This window comes from Bufo gargarizans, chromosome 1 (genome assembly GCF_014858855.1).
Source record: "Bufo gargarizans isolate SCDJY-AF-19 chromosome 1, ASM1485885v1, whole genome shotgun sequence".
Taxonomy (NCBI): Eukaryota; Metazoa; Chordata; class Amphibia; order Anura; family Bufonidae; genus Bufo; species Bufo gargarizans.
Window position 1 is genome coordinate 169,797,458 of NC_058080.1, and position 13,982 is coordinate 169,811,439.

The 13,982-nt window shown below is 41.6% G+C and overlaps 1 protein-coding gene across 1 annotated transcript in view; it reads left to right on the forward strand.

Annotated features, from left to right (window-relative positions):
* Positions 1–369: 369 nt before the first annotated feature.
* PDGFC (platelet derived growth factor C) overlaps positions 370–13,982 on the forward strand; it is a 294,325-nt gene continuing 280,712 nt past the window's right edge. Inside the window, exons 1-2 of the mRNA XM_044300150.1 lie at positions 370–643; positions 804–1,471. Of these exons, the coding sequence (XP_044156085.1) occupies positions 1,348–1,471 (124 nt within the window). The 5' untranslated portion in view covers positions 370–643; positions 804–1,347. The remainder of the gene's footprint in view (positions 644–803; positions 1,472–13,982) is intronic.

The following is a 13,982-nucleotide window of genomic DNA, read 5'->3' on the forward strand; positions in this document are numbered from 1 at the left end:
AAATGGATGCATTATTATTGGTAAGAATTTACGTTTCTAAATGTGCCTTCAGTTAAACCTTAATTTAACAGAAGGCACATTTTTATAGCATTTTATAGAATTTGTATATTTATGTGTAAAAAATCTAATATTAACAGATTCCTTTATAATAAGTTATCTAAGTTTCCAAGCTTTTGTCCTGTCTGAGATGGGATTCCTTGGCCTCCTTGTCTTTGTTATAGCACCTGTTGAGTCGCCAGGTGGCAGTCTGCATTCACTGGAACTCAAGGAAAGTGAGAGGGAAAGGAGAGGGGGAAGGAAGGAGAAGAGGGAGTCAAGTACTTTCATCAGCACTAAACTCTTTCCCATTTGTTGCAGCTAGGAGCAAACTTTAAAGAGACACCCACACTAAGCTCTCAGACTCCCAGCTAAGGAATTGTTTCCTTTTCACTCCTGAGTTTTTCCGAGGCACAGGAATCCCACCATCAAAGCAAGCAAACCCCTGAGTGACCTGCAGCCCTATTAAGCACTAGAAGATCACCCTGCTGACTGGAACCTGCTGCCTGGCGGAGAACTCACTGGCTCCATTACTTTCATGCTGTTGGGTCACTGCTCTGATCTGTAAAACAGTGTGAGGAAGTTTGGTGCCAAGCCAAAAAGTAAGGTAAATAATCAGCACAGCAGTGGAGCACAGACTTTGATACTGCCTAAAAAAGGGAACTGCCGGTGAGAAAAAAAAAAATGGGAGGTGTATAGAGACACGTTCCTATCCCACAATGTCCTGAGGGGACACGTTTGCTGACTATCACATTGTTTTCCCACAGGTTGTCATGCTACAGTTTCACATTTTTACAGCTCTGGATGAATGCTCTCACTTATAATGCTCATTTCTTCAGTATTCACTCATTTTTGGTTGTTTATACAAGGTGAACTGCCCCTTTCGGAAGGATTATTCCCTTTCTTCAAGCTTCGTGTAACTTTCGGTGCATTTGTTTCAATGTGAGGCTGACAGGTGGGTTTTTTCTATATATTTATTTTTTAGACTTTGTTCTGTCAGACTCTTTTTGTTTTGTTCTCCGTTTTTGACCGTGGTTCCTTGAAGGATTTAACACTGCAAGCGGGGGATTTTGGATCCATTTATACTTTGACTTTCAAACTGGAGACAGAAAAGAATAACAGAATCAGAAAAGAGTTGGCTTTGCATGGGATTATGAAGGATCTACCCAGCGATCATCTGCCACCAATGCTACCCAAACAGGCTCAGTGCTTTCTGGTGAAGGGTGCAGTTATCATGCTCTGCTGAGACTGACTGTGAACTTGCAAACCCTCAAGTGCCATTTGTATCTGTGCTCACCTCTATTCATCCAAATGATCCTCTTATTGTTACTTCTCAGAGTCCTCACGTGTACCCTGGACTTTCAGCTACATGGAGTGCAAGCTGAATCCAATCTCAGCAGTAAATTTCATTTTGGAAGTGCTAAGGAGCAGAATGGTAAGACAAAATTTTCTTTTTGTACACTGTCATAATTTATAGTTTTGAAAGGTCGCTCCTGGAGACACATTAAGTTTGGATAACTGATGTGGTATAGTCATTCCGTCACTAGACTAGGCTTAAAAAGGTACCACAAGAAAGGAATTGAAAACATGGCACCAAGGTTAAAAAGGCAGATAAATAAACCCAGGTCCCTTTTTCAGATATATTTATGTTTGCGCCTGTAGACCTAGATCCGTTGTGGTTTTGAACTGGTGAATAACTACTATTTGTCTCTGTCCTGGAAACAAGCTAATCCCACATAGGAAATGAGAATTACTTTCAGCTTTCAAGTGTACCTGAAATGTTTAGAAAACCCTCAAATGAAAGATCCCAAGGGCTGGAGCTCTGTGAGTGTAAAGAAAGGATTCTTTCATGTAAAGGGCCAGCTTCAGGGTGTGTAATTTGCCTAGCCTCTGAACTCCATAGAACTTGTATTATTCAGATTTCGAAGGTCTCACGTTGTTGATTCTAGATTATAAAGTCATTTTTGTTTGAGTGTATTGAAAGAAGAAATAAGTTACTGCATAGAATAGGAAGTATAAAAAAGTAAAGTTGATTGAAGGCATTGAACAGTAAAAAGCATGTGTATAAATAGTACTGGGCTATCTACATGCGTTGTGGTGCCTGCGGTAATACTTTGGCTCTAAAACACTGGCCATGTGAATTTCCTCACGTTTATGTCAGCTGAAAATTGTAAATCAAGCTGACTTTTACATTCATTTTTTATTTGCAGCTATGAATGGCCTTTTCTGTTACTTTGTTGTTTCTTTTTCCTTTCCTCTGAATGTGACTTTTCTTTTTTTTTCCCCCCTCCTCTCGTCTTCGTGTAGTACAGAACACATTATAGAATGGGTTAAAAGCCAGTAGAGATAAGAAACAGGACACAACCCTTTATCACATGCACTAGAGTTGTGTGAGAGAGCTGATATTGTTTTTGCATGCTGCTTGCTAATGTGTTGACATATGGCACCTGCAGACTGCCAGAGAGCCTGATCAAAGAGCAGCCTAGAGATCAGCCTCTAATCAGACTCCACTGTGAAGGACCAAAGGAAACTGATCAAACGGCTGGGGATCCCTGCAATGTTGTGACGGGAACTGATCAAGATGACCTTTGTCTATCCTCTTTGGTGTTGAAAAATAATGCCATTTCTTAAAGAAGTCAAATCTAAAGAAAATATCTCTTCTGCTTTGTAATCCAAGCTCAGACAGCTAGTAGATGTCTAGTTATTGTTTTGGACCCTGCAAGTTCTCTCATGTCTTACCAGTTAAAGGGCAGGGCAAATTATATATTGCTTCATTTTGGTGCCAAAAATAGTTCTAGTGTGCTTTATGTTTTTTTTTTTAAATGTCTAGACTCAGGAGGCGATCATGTTTAATATTCTTTATTAAAAGATATACAGTTACCAGAGAAGAAAAAACTAAATTCCCACAGCACCAAGTAGATGTTAGTTTATGACACTACTACACCCATATTACAAACCAAATTAACTAAAATAAGCATAATGTGTGCATATGCTATCAAATGCAGTATGTACTACCTTAAATCAAATCTCAGTAAATATAGCTCATGTTGACTGAAGGTATATAACAAAATCTGAGCTCATGCAGTCTTTGTTTCAATCAATTTTATAAAAAAATCTCTTTAAACATACAGAGAATGCGAAGGACAATAACAAGAAATCCTTTGTTATCATGAAGTTTGTTAACTGAAAGTTTGAAGGGTTGACACCATGCCAACTACTGAGTCTTTCAATGTCAACATGAATCTATTAGGTCCTGTTCACACCACAAATTTAAATCTTGTTGAAAGGTTCTGGAAAGGTACCTTTAAAACAGCACACAGCAAGATGCCAGTCCAGTTGCATCTTATTGCCAATGACTTCCATTTTCCAAAAAACAGGATATGTATAAATGATGTATCATTTTTGTGTCCCATTGCTTCAGGTTTAAAGTGGTTTTCTAGGACTTAGATATCGATAACCTAGCCTCAGAATGGGTCATCAGTATAAGATTGGAGGGGGTCTGATATTGATGATTTATCCTTTTCATAGGTCATCAATATCTAAGTCCCAAAAAACACTTTAATGGTAATTTTGCCAACAAAAAACTAAACTTGACAAATTGGGCAGAGTTCCCCGAACTGTAGGTTCATGTCTACCACTGTGCTGTATCCCCTCTGTAACTCAGTGTTTGGACTTTTGACTGCACCAAGTATATATAAAGTATTGAAGCTGGATTGAAGCTAAATACAGAAAATCTGTTCCTCGATGGTGCTTTATGTGCTGAAATGTAATACAATCGAATGTTGCATTTTTCTATGAATAGGCTTCCGGGGAATGCCGACGTAACGCACAGATTTACTTGGTGCTAATATTATATAGGAGCCACCACATTTGTCATTGCAGGATTTGCCAACAAAAAAAATCACAGAAAATAATGCACTAAAACAATAAATGCAAGAATAATATATAGACTAAGCCCTCACTCTAATGATAAAATCTTAGACAATATATTTTGATCAAAACACATCTGTGACCCCCTACCCATCACCACGGTGGTCTCGGTCAGGCAGGTCCTACTCTAAACCTACCTATACAGTTGGGCATCTATGTTCAGGAGAGCAGACCTCGCACATATAGTGTGCTGCTCTTAGTTAACACATGTGTTCATCAGCAACCAATGAGAGGAGGAGCAAGCACACCTATATGTACCACCTAATCAAGGCGGTCTATGAGATAGGTGGGGCAAAAGTGCACATAAATGCTACTCCCAGGATAGAAGCGCATTCACACCTGAAGGTGCCACTACTTCAAGACAAATAAAAAAAAATCACAGAAAAAAGATACAAAAAAAAATTCCCATACATTTCAACAGGATGCTATCACATGGTGTGAAGTTAGTCTTACTTAATGTTTTAGATAATCACTGATAAACCAGTCCTTTACTTGATAATATGCATACAGATGAAGCAGCAGACAACTTCAGCAAAAGGCCTCTTTCACACTGTCAGTATTTGGTCTGTATTTTTGCATCATTATTTGTAAGTAGGGATGAGCGAACTCGAACTGTATAGTTCGGGTTCGTACCGAATTTTGGGGTGTCCGTGACACGGACCCGAACCCGGACATTTTCGTAAAAGTCCGGGTTCGGGTTCGGTGTTCGTCGCTTTCTTGGCGCTTTTGTGACGCTTTCTTGGCGCTTTTTGAAAGGCTGCAAAGCAGCCAATCAACAAGCGTCATACTACTTGCCCCAAGAGGCCGTCACAGCCATGCCTACTATTGGCATGGCTGTGATTGGCCAGAGCACCATGTGACCCAGCCTCTATTTAAGCTGGAGTCACATAGCGCCGCCCGTCACTCTGCTCTGATTAGCGTAGGGAGAGGTTGCGGATGCGACAGTAGGGCGAGATTAGGCAGATTAACTCCTCCAAAGGACTTCACTTGATTAATCGATCGATCTGCAGCTGTGCATCATTGAGCTGCTGAAATTCAAATGCTCACTCACTGTTTTTAGGCTGCCCAGACCGTTTGTCAGTCACTTTTTTCTGGGGTGATCGGCGGCCATTTTGTGTCTTGTGCGGTGCTGCGACCAAGTGCATCCAAGCTGCGACCAAGTGCATTTAACCCTCAATGGTGTGGTTGTTTTTTGGCTAAAGCCTACATCAGGGTGAAGCTGTCACACCAAGTGCATTTAACCAGCAATAGTCTGTTCATTTTTTGGCCATATACTAAATCAGGGGCAAGCTGCGCCTGTCACCAAGTGCATTTAACCCTCAATGGTGTGGTTGTTTTTTGGCCATATACTACATCAGGGGCAAGCTGTGCCTGTCACCAAGTGCATTTAACCCTCAATGGTGTGGTTGTTTTTTGGCTAAAGCCTACATCAGGGTGAAGCTGTCACACCAAGTGCATTTAACCAGCAATAGTCTGTTTATTTTTTGGCCATATACTACATCAGGGGCAAGCTGCGCCCGTCACCAAGTGCATTTAACCCTCAGTAGTGTGGTTGGTCAAGCTATCACACCAAGTGCATTTAACCAGCAATAGTCTGTTCATTTTTTGGCCATATACTAAATCAGGGGCAAGCTGCGCCCGTCACCAAGTGCATTTAACCAGCAATAGTCTGTTCATTTTTTGGCCATATACTACATCAGGGGCAAGCTGCGCCCGTCACCAAGTGCTTTTAACCCTCAGTAGTGTGGTTGGTCAAGCTGTGACACCAAGTGCATTTAACCAGCAATAGTCTGTTCATTTTTTGTCCATATACTACATCAGGGGCAAGCTGCGCCCGTCACCAAGTGCATTTAACCAGCAATAGTGTAGTTATTTTTTGGCCATATCCCAGTCTAATTCTGTCACTAAATCCATACCGGTCACCCAGCGCCTAAATACTAGGCCTCAAATTTATATCCCGCTAAATCTGTCGTTACCGCTGTACTGTTGTGGCTGGGCAAGTTATTTAGTGTCCGTCAAAGCACATTTTTTGTTCAGGGTTGAAATACAATTCCCAATTTAGCAATTTCATAATTTAGTGGTTTCTGCTATATCAGAGCTATTTGAAATCTATCCCTAAAAGGGTATATAATATTCAAGGTGCACATAGGGTCATTCAGAATAACTTCACACACACGCTACTGTGCATTTCCAAGTCCAATTCTGTTAGTAAATCCATACCGGTCACCCAGCGCCTAAATACTAGGCCTCAAATTTATATCCCGCTAAATCTCTCGTTACCTCTGTCCTGTTGTGGCTGGGAAAGTTATTTAGTGTCCGTCAAAGCACATTTTTTGTTCTGGGTTGAAATACAATTCCCAATTTAGCAATTTGATAATTTAGTGGTTTCTGCTATATCAGAGCTATTTGAAATCTATCCCTAAAAGGGTATATAATATTCAAGGTGCACATTGGGTCATTCAGAATAACTTCACACACACCCGCTACTGTGTATTTCTAAGTCTAATTCTGTCACTAAACCCATACCTGTCACCCAGCGCCTAAATACTAGGCCTCAAATTTATATCCTGCTAAATCTCTCGTTAACGCTGTCCTGTTGTGGCTGGGAAAGTTATTTAGTGTCCGTCAAAGCACATTTTTTGTTCTGGGTTGAAATACAATTCCCAATTTAGCAATTTCATAATTTAGTGGTTTCTGCTATATCAGAGCTATTTGAAATCTATCCCTAAAAGGGTATATAATATTCAAGGTGCACATTGGGTCATTCAGAATAACTTCACACACACACGCTTCTGTGCATTTCCAAGTCTAATTCTGTCACTAAATCCATACCGGTCACCCAGCGCCTAAATACTAGGCCTCAAATTTATATCCCGCTGAATTTGAATACAATACATTGGGCCAAATAATATATTTGTTGTTGTGGTGAACCATAACAATGAGAAAAACATCTAGTAAGGGACGCGGACGTGGACATGGTCGTGGACATGGTCGGACATGGTGGGTGACGTGAAGCCTCATTCTCTGCTATGACATGCAGACTGATTCTCTGCTGTCATGAAGCCAGATTGTCTGTTACGGGACCTCTCTGCTCTGCCTGTGTGCTAGGCCTAAATATATGCCAATGGACTGTTGCAGTGGTGGGTGACGTGAAGCCTCATTCTCTGCTATGACATGCAGACTGATTCTCTGCTGACATGAAGCCAGATCGTCTGTTACGGGACCTCTCTGCTCTGCCTGTGTGCTAGGCCTAAATATATGCCAATGGACTGTTGCAGTGGTGGGTGACGTGAAGCCTCATTCTCTGCTATGACATGCAGACTGATTCTCTGCTGTCATGAAGCCAGATTGTCTGTTACGGGACCTCTCTGCTCTGCCTGTGTGCTAGGCCTAAATATATGCCAATGGACTGTTGCAGTGGTGGGTGACGTGAAGCCTCATTCTCTGCTATGACATGCAGACTGATTCTCTGCTGACATGAAGCCAGATTGTCTGTTACGGGACCTCTCTGCTCTGCCTGTGTGCTAGGCCTAAATATATGCCAATGGACTGTTGCAGTGGTGGGTGACGTGAAGCCTCATTCTCTGCTATGACATGCAGACTGATTCTCTGCTGTCATGAAGCCAGATTGTCTGTTACGGGACCTCTCTGCTCTGCCTGTGTGCTAGGCCTAAATATATGCCAATGGACTGTTGCAGTGGTGGGTGACGTGAAGCCTCATTCTCTGCTATGACATGCAGACTGATTCTCTGCTGACATGAAGCCAGATCCTCTGTTACGGGACCTCTCTCCTCTGCCTGGGTGCTGGGCCTAAATTTATGAAAATGGACTCTTACAGTGGTGGGTCACGTGAAGCCTGATTCTCTGCTATGACATGAAGACTGATTCTCTGCTGACATGAAGCCAGATTGTCTGTTACGGGACCTCTCTCCTCTGCCTGGGTGCCGGGGCCTAAATATCTGAGAATGGACTGTTCCAGTGGTGGGTGACGGGAAGCCAGATTCTCTGCTATGGAACCTCTCTCCAATTGATTTTGGTTAATTTTTATTTATTTAATTTTTATTTTAATTAATTTCCCTATCCACATTTGTTTGCAGGGGATTTACCTACATGTTGCTGCCTTTTGCAGCCCTCTAGCCCTTTCCTGGGCTGTTTTACAGCCGTTTTAGTGCCGAAAAGTTCGGGTCCCCATTGACTTCAATGGGGTTCGGGTTCGGGACGAAGTTCGGATCGGGTTCGGATCCCGAACCCGAACATTTCCGGGATGTTCGGCCGAACTTCTCGAACCCGAACATCCAGGTGTTCGCTCAACTCTATTTGTAAGCCAAAACCAGGAGAGGGTCCAAAACACAGGCACAAATATTTCTAAGATACATTTTCTCTCTAGGTTCCACTTCTGGTTTTGGCTTACAAATACTGACCATATATATACTAATGCAAAATACTGACCAAAAACTGACCGCGTGAAAGAGGCCATAGCGTGATGAATGTTACGCTATTTACGTAGTACAGTCAGACATTCTTTTAAAGTCTTCTTCATCTGTAGATCTAATTAAAACATTTTCCCAACATTTATTCCATGAACTTGCATGTGTCCATAAAATCTTTCACTTTTTTGGTCCTTGGTATTAAAAATATAGCTGAAGATGTCTGAAGTTGTCATTTGTGCTGGTATAAAAGTATATGGTATAAGAGTTTGGCTTGCTACTGAATTATCTGTTCTGCCTTTTGTATATCCATTGTGAGCACTACATCATTTCCTAATATGTGAGCCAGGTAGAGGAATATGGCATACAATAGACCCATATTGCACATTGGCATGGGGCGTCTATATTCTGTTCATCTTACCATGACTGGTCTAGAATGAACATCTGTGCTTTACAGTGCCAATTATTGTACAGTTTTCTTACTGACAAGTCCCAAAAGCTTGGACTATTACTTTTTCAGACTGAATATCTCTCAGATTTGGGGCACAGTCTCTCAACATGGAGTCTTTCTCAGTTCTGGGATCCCAAATCAAGAGAGACCATGCCCATTAACTCAACATGACGTGATTGGGCATTTTAAGGCCGGACTCATGCTTTTCCATGGTTTTCTGCAACACTTTGCTGTATTTTGGTAAACCGATTCAAAAGCTGCACCACAGCCATGACACAGCATGTGAACCCATTCTGAAGCTAATAGGGAGATTTATGGAAACTTATTCAAGTTTATGAGCCATGGCAAACAAGTTTCTGCTTTTGTTCTCCAGAGGACCTTCACAGAATAGGTAATACATGTATGATCACTGTGTGTATGTCTGACTACTGGAAACCTCACTTGTCATGAGAATGAGGGCCCCTGAGCCCCCTGAATGGGGCAATAGTTCACATGTATGACCACTACTGCATTCACTTCTATTGGACGGCCAGAGAAAATCAAACACTGTACTTGGCAGGCCCATAGGTACTAAATAGAACAGTGGTCACACATATCCACTACTGCTCCATTCAGGGACCATCATTCCCTTGATTGGTGAGGGTCCCAGTGGACAGACTTGCAATGATGAAAGGAAAATAAAAATAGAGGGTCATTTATTAAACAGAAATTAGGCGTGGTTCTGACACAGATTACAGTGCACAGGCCCGTTGCGCCACAATCTGTGACTTTTCCCCGCTCACGTCAGGTCTAAAAAAGTGGGCATGGTGGGGAAGGGACAGGCCAGTAGGCCCATCTCATTTACTATTTTCTACGTTTTAGGTATAGAAAATGGTCTAAATGTAAGACAGCTACAAAGTTGTCTTACATTTTGAAGCGGCCATGAATCCGCCGAAGTTATGTAGCGGCCGAAGCCTCTTTATAACTCTGGCGGATCCACCGCCAGCGCAGGGCCTTATTATGACTGGCATCTAAAACGCCAGTCTTAATAAACGTACCCCATAGTGATCTGGACAACATATCAACAGTACTATTGTATTACTACAGTTAAAGGGGTTGTCCAGGCTTTTAATATTGATGACCCTAAGATAGGTCATTAATATCAGATCATCTGGGGTCCGACGTCTGGCACCCCTGACGATCAGCTGTATGAGAAGATGGCGCATGCAGTGGCACGTGACATCTCCCTTCTCTCTTCCTGTTCGCTGCTGCTTTGCCATAGACAGCAGCGGACAGGAAGAGAGATGGTTGACGGCATGTGTGCACTGCGAACGTCGTCTCCTCATACAGCTGATTGGCAGGGGTGCCGGGTGTTGGACCCCCACCAATGTGATATTGATGGCCTTTCCTGAGGATACAACCCCTTTAATAGTTCAAAATTGTGGTCAAACATTCCCTTTCACAATTATTTTAACAATGATTCACCACGTTGACTTCTACTATATTATGTAGGCCAAAGTTCAATAGTTGCTTAAATGAGTAGACTAGTAAGTAAACAGTGGGAACTGAAGTGAATTCTGATGTGGATTCTTCCTGGTGTTAGTTCTTAGGGGATGTTTTGGCTCTCATTAACCTCCTAACAGTCACATTAAAATTGGAAAAAACCCTCTAAAAATGTCAAATTTTTATTGTACGTTTTTAATATTTGAAGTAAATCTAGTTGGCGCACAACACTGGTGACTGAAATGAATTTTAATCCCTTAGTGGCATAACTAATTTTAGCCTTTAAGGCCAGTAACATTTTCCCCTTCTGTGTTCCAGCAGTCATAACTTTTTAATTTTTTCTTCTAATTAAATTTTTCTTTTATTTTTCAGTATAAGGGTCCATTCACACATCCGTATGTGTTTTGCAGATCCACGGATCCGCAAAACACGGACACTGGCAATCTGTGTTCCGCACATGTTCTATTTTTTTCGGGAACGGAATTGCGGAGCCGGAAGTGCGGATCCGTATTTCCGGATCTGGACAGCACATAGTGTGGTCCATGGAAATTAATGGGTCCGCAATTCCGTTCTGCAAAATACGGAACAGAATTGCGGACGTGTGAATAGAGCCTAAGTTGTAGTTTCTTTCAGGAACCATTTTGGTGTACGTATAGCGTATTAAAGAGGACCTGTCACGTCTCCTGATGTGTCTGTTTTAGTAACTACTTGCATTCCCCATGTAATACCAATTCTGGAACATCTATTCTTATGACTCTATGTTGTACCATTCCTTTATTATTCCTGCTAGAAGTTTACAAATAAATTACCAGCAGTCTACAGTAAAGGTACTGGTGGAGGTTACCAGTAGCTGGTGTGTCTGACTCTGTCCAGTCAGTGCTGCTGGTAAAAAACTGTGCCGGGACACACCCTCAACTGGTAACACCCATGTGTACGTTTACTGCAAACTGCTGGCAATTAATTCATAAACTTCTAGTAGAAATAACAGAGGAATGTCACAACATAGACCCCTAACAATAGGTGCTTCAGTTGTTCAATTGTTATTACATGAAGATTGCAAGGTTACAAAAACAGACATGTCAGGAGTGGTGACAGCTCCTCTTTAAATAACCTGTAGTTTATTTTTATTTTTAAAACACATAAATTTTTACATTATTTTGTGGAATTTATTTACATGTTCATTGTGTGGTATACATAACATTATAACTTTATTCTGTGGGTCAGTACAAATATGCCTAATTTATATACTCTTTCCCTCTCTGTGAATATATATATATATATATATATATATATATATATATACAGTACAGACCAAAGGTTTGGACACACCTTCTCATTCAAAGAGTTTTCTTTATTTTCATGACTATGAAAATTGTAGATTCACACTGAAGGCATCAAAACTATGAATTAACACATGTGGAATTATATACATAACAAAAAAGTGTGAAACAACTGAAAATATGTCATATTATAGGTTCTTCAAAGTAGCCACCTTTTGCTTTGATTACTGCTTTGCACACTCTTGGCATTCTCTTGATGAGCTTCAAGAGGTAGTCACCTGAAATAGTTTTCACTTCACAGGTGTGCCCTGTCAGGTTTAATAAGTGGGATTTCTTGCCTTATAAATGGGGTTAGGACCATCAGTTGCGTTGTGGAGAAGTCAGGTGGATACACAGCTGATAGTCCTACTGAATAGACTGTTAGAATTTGTATTATGGCAAGAAAAAAGCAGCTAAGTAAAGAAAAATGAGTGGCCATCATTACTTTAAGAAATGAAGGTCAGTCAGTCCGAAAAATTGGGAAAACTTTGAAAGTGTCCCTAAGTGCAGTCACAAAAACCATCAAGTGCTCAAAGAAACTGGCTCACATACAGACCGCCCCAGGAAATGAAGACCAAGAGTCACCTCTGCTGCGGAGGATAAGTTCATCCGAGTCACCAGCCTCAGAAATCGCAGGTTAACAGCAGCTCAGATTAGAGACCAGGTCAATGCCACACAGAGTTCTAGCAGCAGACACAACTGTTAAGAGGAGACTGTGTGAATCAGGCCTTCATGGTAGAATATCTGCTAGGAAACCACTGCTAAGGACAGGCAACAAACAGAAGAGACTTGTTTGGGCTGAAGAACACAAGGAATGGACATTAGACCAGTGGAAATCTGTGCTTTGGTCTGATGAGTCCAAATTTGAGATCTTTGGTTCCAACAACCGTGTCTTTGTGCGACGCAGAAAAGGTGAACGGATGGACTCTACATGCCTGGTTCCCACCGTGAAGCATGGAGGAGGAGGTGTGATGGTGTGGGGGTGCTTTGCTGGTGACACTGTTGGGGATTTATTCAAAATTGAAGGCATACTGAACCAGCATGGCTACCACAGCATCTTGCAGCGGCATGCTATTCTATCCGGTTTGCGTTTAGTTGGACCATCTTTTATTTTTCAACAGGACAATGACCCCAAACACACCTCCAGGCTGTGTAAGGGCTATTTGACCATCAAGGAGAGTGATGGGGTGCTGCGCCAGATGACCGTGCCTCCACAGTCACCGGATCTGAACCCAATCGAGATGGTTTGGGGTGAGCTGGACCGCAGAGTGAAGGCAAAAGGGCCAACAAGTGCTAAGCATCTCTAGAAACTCCTTCAAGACTGTCCTTCAAGACTGTTGGAAGACCATTTCAGGTGACTACCTCTTGAAGCTCATCAAGAGAATGCCAAGAGTGTGCAAAGCAGTAATCAAAGCAAAAGGTGGCTACTTTGAAGAACCTATAATATGACATATTTTCAGTTGTTTCACACTTTTTTGTTATGTATATAATTCCACATGTGTTAATTCATAGTTTTGATGCCTTCAGTGTGAATCTACAATTTTCTTAGTCATGAAAATAAAGAGAACTCTTTGAATGAGAAGGTGTGTCCAAACTTTTGGTCTGTACTGTATATATAACATTTCTCTCTGCCCCCTACCTTCTCCAGAGTGAAGAGAGGGGGGGGGGGGCTGCTTTAGCTGCTCAAATATTGGGATTGGTAGAAGCTAGAGATATGTGTCTTGTTGTCCTGGTTTTGTTTTAAAGCTGGCATTCCAAACTTTCAAACAAGATTAGAATCACAGCATTATCTCCACTACATGGGAAGATATAGCTGTTTGATATCGGGATGGCAGTTATTTACTGCTGAAAGTGAAAGTAAAAGCAGATTTCACAATTTTCACTCCCTACTTGATTTCTAACAGCTATATCTCCCAATGTAGTGGAGATAATTCTGGGAATCTGGTCTTGTCTGAAATCTTGGAATGCTATATCTCTAACTGCTACCAATTCTGAGATATGAACCGCTAAAGCAGTCCTCCCCTCCTCACCCTGCTGCCAGAGCTCTGCTGAGGCTAAACTGTTTAATTTCTTCTCTCAAAGCCAGAGCAGAGCTTGGGCAAAACTGTTAGGGGGTTAAGGAGTCCAGCAGTGTATGGACACTTAGTAACAATGATTCGTGCAAAAGCAATATGGAATGAAGTATTTCCCAGAGAAAGAGAACCATCTCAAAACACCAATACTCTGTAACCATCTGTGACCAATGTTACAGATTTTGTATCAGGTCCATTGGCTTAAAGCTATGGCACTGATGCCATCATTATATCCACTGGAAGTTGTTAGAATTATAGCTTATTA